Source organism: Eubalaena glacialis, chromosome 10, assembly GCF_028564815.1.
Source record: "Eubalaena glacialis isolate mEubGla1 chromosome 10, mEubGla1.1.hap2.+ XY, whole genome shotgun sequence".
Lineage (NCBI taxonomy): Eukaryota > Metazoa > Chordata > Mammalia > Artiodactyla > Balaenidae > Eubalaena > Eubalaena glacialis.
Genome location: NC_083725.1, coordinates 111,914,085 through 111,922,697, shown reverse-complemented (window position 1 = coordinate 111,922,697; position 8,613 = coordinate 111,914,085). Strand labels below are relative to the sequence as shown.

At 55.3% G+C, this 8,613-nt stretch overlaps 1 protein-coding gene across 1 annotated transcript; it reads right to left on the bottom strand.

The window, feature by feature from the left end:
* Positions 1-8,128, bottom strand: ZP1 (zona pellucida glycoprotein 1). The gene is given in 23 exon segments (XM_061203784.1): positions 1-155; positions 419-490; positions 493-537; positions 629-710; positions 2,384-2,458; positions 2,460-2,508; positions 2,568-2,612; positions 2,614-2,740; positions 2,820-2,887; positions 2,889-2,963; positions 4,623-4,697; positions 4,758-4,873; positions 4,875-4,930; positions 4,933-4,965; positions 5,583-5,642; positions 5,645-5,727; positions 5,983-6,129; positions 6,131-6,180; positions 6,388-6,458; positions 6,461-6,508; positions 7,287-7,305; positions 7,489-7,620; positions 8,051-8,128. Coding segments are annotated over 23 exon segments (1,761 nt in total).
* Positions 8,129-8,613: the final 485 nt, after the last annotated feature.

Here is an 8,613-nt window from a genome sequence, read left to right as displayed (position 1 = left end):
CTATTCAGCCTGTTCACCTTCTGTTGCCTTCCAGGAGCTTCTGGGCTTGGCCTGGCTCAGGTCCACAAAGACGCCAACCCCTCGGACCAGGGCAACAGCCAACAGCAAAAGAATTACCCAGAGGAGAGGCCTTGGGCTGCAGTTCATGGTGGAGCCTGCCAGACAAAAGGGATCTGAAGGATGGCAGGGCTGGGCAAGGGCCCCTCCAACTCTCTCCCCAAACCCCAGCCCTTGGTAATCACACTGGGCAGAGCTGAAGCTGCCCTTTTGCAGGTGAGGTGGACCGTGGCTAGCTTTGCTTAGTTCCCCAATGAATTCAGTCACACCATCTCCTGCCCTCACTATAGCCAGAGCTTCCCCGTTTTGTCAGCACACCCTGGAGGGCCAAGGCCTGAGGGGCCTGCCCACAGCCTCATACCTGCAGGCCCCAGCGTAGACTCCCACCTGTAGGAATCCTCAAAGCCCAGTGGCCCGGGAGAGCTCACCATGCTCTGGGCCTGGCAATGTCATTGTGGTGACCTGAGGCTCTTTGCCATCCTGCTCCCCACGTGGCTCAGAAGCCAGGAACAGGCCTGCAGACATGAAAGAACAAAGAACCCCCCTATTTTGTCCCCCACCCTGGACTCACCTGCAGCCCCAGAGCTACACGTAGTCGAGTAAGTCTTCAGCCCTGACGGGCAGCAGGCAGAGGTGCCGCAGAGGAAGTAAACCTGGTGGGATGAGAATAAGGTCAAGGCACGGGGCTGGCTTAGAGCCATGGGCAAGAAGCACTGAGGCAGGGACATGGGGTCTGGGACCCAGCCCAGGTCCACACTGCTGCCGGCCAGGCAGGAGGGAAGAGATCTGGGCACGCTGACCAGCCCCAGTCCCACGAGGTACAGAGCCATAGGTGCTGCTTCCCAATTTGGAATCTGTGCCTCCCTCGTTCTGGATGGCTCACGTCTGCAGTAGTGGACCCTGTGGGAGGGAACCACTGTGCCGTGTAGAGCCCTGGCCCCAGCCTTCAGAATCCCCCTGGGAGGGCCGACTTGCTCCCTTTGCCACCCGACAGATGGGGAGAGGGGATTCTGAGGACGTGGTGTTAACTGGGCAGCAGGAGAGCAGATGTCTAGTGCCCTCTCTTCCTGGCCCTCAATGACCAATGACTGGGGGCAGGGTTGGGGAGGCAGGTTATCATGGCTTCCAGAAACACAAAGCCACGGGCAGCTCCCAAAAGGTGTAGAAGCAGGGACTTCCCTGGTGGTCCAGTGGGTAAGACTCCACGCTCCCAATGCAGGGGGCCCGGGTTTGATCCCTGGTCGGGGAACTAGTTCCTGCATACATGCCGCAATGAAGATCCTGCGTGCCTCAACTAAGACCTGGCACATCCAAAATAAATAAATAAAATTTTTTTTTTTTAAAAAAGGAGTAGAAGCAGGAGGAACTGACCTGAACCAGCAGCTAGCAGCATAACCGACAGGTACCCCTTCATCCAGCGGGCGAGGGTCTCTTGGCTCAGGAAGAGACACGCAGCTGAGCTGGTTATTCAGCTAGCCTCCCAGGTGCTGACCAGAGACATCTGTCTACATCTGATGGAATGTCATGCATCTATTTAAAATATATAGAGATCTGTCTATATTAAGGTGAAAGATTTATACTGTTCAGTAGAACGAAAGTTAAACAGTAGTATGTGGCCTATGGTGCCATTTATAGATTATGTAGAAAAACCTAAATATACACTAAATGTATCCATATTTACCCTCCGCAGAAGTTGAGTTATAAAAATTCAAAGCAGAGGGACTTCCCTGGTGGCGCAGTGGTTAAGAATCCACCTGCCAATGCAGGGGACACGGGTTCGAGCCCTGGTCCGGGAAGATCCCACATGCCGCGGAGCAACAAAGCCCGTGCGCCACAACTACTGACCCTGCGCTCTAGAGCCCGTGAGCCACAACTGCTGAGCCTACATGCCACAACTACTGAAGCCCATGTGCCTAGAGCCCGAGCTCCGCAACAAGAGAAGCCACCGTAGTGAGAAGCCCTCACGCAGCAACGAAGAGCCAACGCAGCCAAAAATAAACTAATTAATTAAAATAAAATTCAAAGCAGAATTATGCTGAACACATCATTTCTAGAGTCAGAATGAGGCCACTCTGGAACACCATGCCCGGCTCAGGTTAGGATTGATTGCCTTCACGATCCGGCATTTTCCTTCCTCCTTCTGGAGTGGTTTGCAGGTCGGGGCTCACTGCCCTCCACAGCACTCAGGAAGACCAAGTCCCGTCTGGGGACCTTTGTCCGCATTAGCTCGCAAGGGGCTGGAGGGATTCGGTGACCAGCTTATCCCCGCTTAGCAGATGGGGAGCAGGCAGGAGGAACACATGCTTCTGAGTGGTCCCCTGCGGGCGCTCCAGGAGCCAATGTCCAGGAGGGCGAAGGTGGCAACGGTGAAGCACTGGTAGTGAGAGTGGAAGGGCAGAGCTACCCTCCCAAGGCCATCATTCAGGTCCTGAGCTGTCACCGAAAGGACACCTGGGGAGGAGAGAAGTCAAGGAGGAGGAGGGGAGGGGGAGCTCCAGCACCACTGCCACTCACCTGACTGGATGGGCCACTGAGGATACTGGAAGGGGTTGGCGCTGGTGCAGCACCAGGACCAGAATGGGGTCTGTCCTCTGCAGGAGCCAGACCTCCATGGGGTCAGACTCTTGAAACAGCCCCACAATGGGGTGGTCCCCCTCCCTGTGGTAGGAGCTGAAAGCCTTGTCTGCAGGGAGAGGGGCTCATGAACTTCGGTTGGCTGTATGTCTGGGAAGTGGGGGTGGGTAGAGAAAGCGCAGGGACACCGTTCCCTTTTCCCTTGTCGATCTGCAGCTGGAGCCGCAGGGGGCTGTACTGGGTCACAGTGGCTGGATGGGGGAGGAAAGAGGGACGCCTGGAGGGGCAGGAAGTCACTGGCGTTGAAGACACAGTGGATGTGAAGCCTGAAGTCCAAGTTGGAGAGGATGGAGGAGAGAAGACACAGAATCGGCGCATCCAGATTACTGTACTATGTGGATGCGACATACGAGGCTTGGTCCAGCAGGGCGGATGGATGCCACCTGCAGTCACCTGGGTGATGTGCATCGTTGCCCCATCCTCTGCCCACCACGTCTTGTCTTCTCGGGGCAGTTCGAGCCTGCTGTGCCAGGCCATCTTCTAGATGGAGAGGATGGAGCCCCCATGGGGCTGACAGATGCCCACCCTGTTCTGAAAGCTCTGTCATCTCACAGACCCGGGTTTGAATCTTATCAGCATTTACTGGCCGTTTAACCTAAGCCTCAATTTCTTCATTTGTACAATGACGCTGACCCCCTCCCTCCAAAGGCTGTGGTTAAGGATCAAGTGAGGTCACGAGATAGCGCCCTGGGGTCATCATTGTCCTTGCAGTTGTGGCTGGTCTGCCACTGGGTCCAGTGTGCCTGGCTGGCCTGCATGGCACTGCACGCACCTGGTGGGGGGAGGGGCACGCCGGCACCCGGAAGTGTCCTGCAGGAGGAGCTGACCCCCCCCTACCCCGGCTCCTGAGCGCTCGACCTTTACTTCTCCTTGTGGCAGAGCCCTGGGTTCGGGCCTGGGCCGGTGCCCTTGGGGAGGACGTCCTACCAATGGAGACCAGGGCCTGGCACAAAGGAGGTGTCAGTACACACGAGTGATTCCACCCCGACCGGAAGGCCTTTCCTCTGCGGAGCCCTCCAGGTCATTCCTGATGGCCTACAGCTGTTTCCCCTTATGCTTCCCTTCTGTGATGAATTCTGGCTAGCTCCCGTAGCTTTTAAATCCTGATGTCCAAAGCATGACAGATTTGTCCCCCGGCCCCCCTGGGGATACATAGCATTTTAAAAGAAAAGACATTTGAACCCTGACGCCAGTAGCCTGCCCCAGCCCTCATGGCAGGAGGGTGGGGGAAAAAGACATCTGGAAACCCACTCAGTGCCAAGCACAGAATTCCTACACCCCGTGGTTACCATATTAGTTCAGGCTGAGGTTGGTGCCTGGCCCCTGGGGTTCAGAGACAGGTGTGACAAGCTCAGATGTCCTCAGGGGTTACCCCCTCGCATCCTGGGTTCCTGGCTCGTTTTGCCACCTGAGTCAGCAGGTGCCGGTGGCCCCTTTCAGTGAGGGGTTCTCCCTCCGCTCCTCCCCCACCCCACCCCGTACCCTCAGAGCTTCAGCCGCAGTTATCTTCTGCCTCATCTGCGGCTTTGTAACCTCTGAGATCAGGAGGTGGCAACGGCCAGGCACAGCCTTGGCTTCTTCCTGGGGCCTGGAAGGGGACTTTTCAGCTTCTTGATGCTTTGTTTCTCAGCTTAGTTCCTGGAGGGATAAAGGCGAGGGCTCTCGAGGACTCTGGCCCTCTCAGGCCCTGCTGTGGCTTCTGCCTGCCAGGCGTGGACAGGCCCGGTCTAATGCTCACATCAGCTCTGGTTGAGGGGCGCTGCCCCGGCCTGGGGGGCGGGTGGTGCTGGGAAGAGGTAAGTAGCTCATCCGAGGTCACACAGTGGGTGATAGCAGAGCTTGGACATGAACCCAGACGGCTCCAAAGGCTGTGCTAAGCTCACCTGTGCTCCCTTCACACCCAAGCCCGCAGCCCAGCCTGTGTGAGGAAGGTGGCGTCCCACACGATGGAACCCTGTGGCCCCATCCAGATGCCGATGTTGCTCACCAGCTGGCTGTGCCGGATGCTGTCCACCTGTAGGAAGAGACAGCTGGGGGAGGCCCTGCCAGGGGGTGGTCATGGGCACCAGGGTGGCCCCCACTCTACCTGGACTGTGGTGTCACAGCAGGTGAGAGGGCCAGCCATGGAGACCACGGAGGATCCCGCCTCCTGCCCCGGGGGGCAGCCGGGGGGCGGTGCGGACCAGGTGGAGATTGATCAGTGTCCTGCACACCAAGGCCGTTTCCTGGGACACCACCGGACGAAGTGACTGTTTCTGAAGCACTGGACAGTCGCTGGGACGAAGGTAGATCAAAGAGGAGGGTGAGGGCCTTGGGGTTCAGGGTCCATCATAGACATGGTGCGGGGAGGGCCTGGGCGACCATCAGCATTTGAGGGCTGGCCTCGGAGGGGAGACCTGGCTTCTCTCACTGCCCATTCTTGCAGTGGTAACTCCAGCAAAGCCTTCACAGACCAGACTTTCTCACGCAGGCAACAGACAGGTGAACTACACTCTAGAAGTAGGGTCACCATTTAATTTATCATCCACGCTGGAATGTTCTAGATCTACGGGTAGGGGTACATGTAAAGATAGATTAACTGAGAGATATGGGAACATATGTATATGTATAACTGATTCACTTTGTTATAAAGCAGAAACTAACACACCATTGTAAAGCAATTATACTGCAATAAAGATGTTAAAAAAAAAAAAAGATTAACTGTTATCAGGCTGGGGCAGGTGGTCACCACATCTAAAGATCTCTTCTGCGGTCCATTCTGGGGGCCAGGCTCTCCTAGGAACGGGGCGTGGAGCAGTTTCATCACTGGCGGGTGGGGTGGGGGAGGGAGCCCTCCTATTCCTTCAGCATTCAGGGGACCAGGGCCTTGCTCTCGGTTTGGAAAGTGGCACCTGTGTTGCCATAGTAACAGGGACCCTCTCTGGTGTTGTCATGACAGCAGCCAGCTGACGGGCTTCCTTTGAACTTCTTCTCACTCTGCGGGGGATGTGCCTGGAGGCCACCTGGCACTGTTACTGAGTCAGAGGGTACCTAGGGCTGGGGACAAGAGTGGTGAGGACAGGAGAAGGAGCCAAGTGGGCTGCAGACCTCCAGGGAAATGGAGGGCAGTGGCCTCGTAGAGCCCAGCAAAGGGCTGTCAGGCCACCCGATATTCAGGAAGGCTCCCGACAGAGTGTGCACGCACGGAGGACTCCTCCGTACCTACGTAAGCTGGCTTGTCAGCTGCTCCCCACCGTGTTCCAAGGTGCCCCGCTGGGGTCGAGCTAGGGTGGGGTGGGTGGGTCCAGGGACAATGAGGCAGGGGTTAAATGGGCTAAGCTGTCCTCTGGGGTAGGGCGGAGGGGATGCAGATGAGGGGCAGGAAGGGAGAATGTGGTGGGTGGTGCCAGGTGGGAGTCTGGAGTCCAGGTGTGATCAGGTTTGGGACAGATCAGAGTGACCATTGGGCAGCACAGCTTCCACGAACACCCTCGGGTGGGAGCGCCCATCCTACAGGAGAGAGGGCGGCAGGGGAGCAGCCTCCAGGCAGAGGAGGGGTCAGTGCCCAGGACTTAGTCTTCCTCACCCACCAGCCCACTGAGTGGTCTTGGGTTCCGATGTGCCCCTGGTCCCTGAGGGGCCTCTCTAGCCCGACACTGTGTTAGGGCAAGCTGGTTCCCAGCCGTAGGGTCTCCCCCAGAGCAGTGAAACCCCTACCTTCTCCAGCGCATGGCAGTCTTTGTAATTGGCAGAAAAGACCGCGGGCCCCTGGGGCTTGGCGGTCACCCGTGATAGCAGACGGAGCAGCTGTTCACCTCAGATGGGTTCCCAAATTCATCTGCAATGGGGGGAGGGGAGAGAGGGATGGAGGGAAGGAGTCACGGATGCTGAAGGGTGAAGCCAGAGGCCGTTGGACTCTGCTGAGAAGACTCCCCACTCAGGAGAAGTACCTCCTAGAGGTCTCCTGGGGGATTAAGGCCATTAATACGACCGTGGCTGTTACCGATAACAAACAACAAGAACAGAAAATTAAATAACGTGGCCTCCTGGCTGGGATCCTAAAACAGAAAAAGACCTTAGGTAAAAGCTAAGGAAATGGACTTTAGTTATAACAATGTGTCAACCTTGGTTCATTAATTGTAATAAATGTACCATCCTAATGTGAGATGTTAATTACAGGGGGAGCTGTGTGGGGTATATGGGAACTCTCTGTGCTATCTTCTCAGGTTTTCTGTAAATCTAGGACAGTTCTAAGAAATAAAGTCTATTAACAACAGCAAGCCTGGTTCACAGACAGGGGCGCTTCCCACGCGTCCGGCAGGGTCCCAAGGCCTTGCTTGTATTAGCTCATTTGGGGCCATCCTCCCCGGGGGGGGGGGGGCTGTCCCCGTCCTCATCTCCTGGAAGCCTGAGCGCAGGGTCTGGAGGAGCCCGGCTCAGCGCGTGTTAGTCCCCATAGGTCATTATAATTCATAGCAGCAGGGAGAGCATGTGGCTTGGTAGTTAAGAGTCTGGCTCCAGTCCAGCCCCCTGGTCACTTTCTGGCTGTGACCAGGGACACATCATTTTTCTGAGTTTCGGTTTCCCGTTTGTGGATTGGGGTTGATATCGTTTACCTCGCAGGGTAACAGGAGACTGAAAGAGACAAATACTGGGGGGGATTAGTCATTTGTGATAATGACTGAATACTTGGTAGTGATCAACTTTTACTGCGATTAGCGCCGAGGTGGGGGAAGCTCCGTGGGTTAAGGGCCCCGGGAGCAGAGCAGGTGGGGCCTGCGAACTCAGAGGTGGGGCATGTTCTGGAGGGAAGGCTGCCTGAGCAGAGGCAGAAGCGCCAGTGGGCACGGGGGGTGCCATGGTGGGGGGTGGGGTGGGTATTGTGCCGAAGCGGAGGGAATTTGGAGGGGAGGGCAGGGCATAGAGAGGTGGGGAAACATCGGACTTAAGCTGGGGAGGAAGGGGAGGAGAGGTGGCTGGAGGGGGGCAGGGGCTGGTGAGGTGACTTCTTCCTGCGGGACGATGGGAGGTTTTCAACTTTTTATTTTGAAATACTTCCAGACTTCCTGAAAAGAAGTTTCATATATCCTTCACCCAGATTCCTCAAACGTTAACTTCTTTTTACACTTGTTTCAGCACACACATGTGTGCGTGCCCACACACACACACACACAATTTCTTCCATATAGCATGAGAGAGCTGGTTGCAGACGTGACTGACACTGCTGTGTGTATTTCTTAAAAAACAAGCAACCACAGTCAAAAGATCAAAATCAGGAAATCAACATTGGTATGACACAACTGTCTAATCTATGAACCTTATTCAATTCACCTATTGTCCTCATGCTTTTACAGCAAAGGAGAAAGTTTTTTTCCCAGACCAGGTCCAGTCCAAGGTCAGGATCGTGTTCCTTGGGCCTCCTCCAATCTCGGACAGTCCCTCTGTCTGTGTCTTTCATAGCGTGAATATTTTTGAGGAGTACAGGCCAGTTATTTTGCAGCATGGCCCTCATTTGGGTTTGTCTCGTGTTTCCCCCTGCTTAGACGCAGTTTATGCATTTTTGGTGGTGTATGGGTTGCTAGGGCCACCATAACAAAATACCATAGACTTGGTGGCTGAAACAATAGAAGTGTATTTTCTCACAGTTCTGGAAGCTGGAAGTCCAAGATCACGGTGTCAGGAAGTCTGGCTTCTTCTGAGGCTTCTCCCCTTCACTTGCAGGTGACTGCCTTCTTGCTAAGCCCTCACATGTGCGCATACACCCCTGGTGTCTCTTTATGGGTCCAAAATTCTTCTCCTTCTAAGGACACCAGTCGGATTGGATTAGGACCCACCCTAATAGCCCCATTTTAACTTCATCACTTCTTAAAGACCCCATCTCCAAATAGTCACATTCTGAGGTACTGGGGATTAGGGCTTCAATGTATGAATGGAGGCACAGTT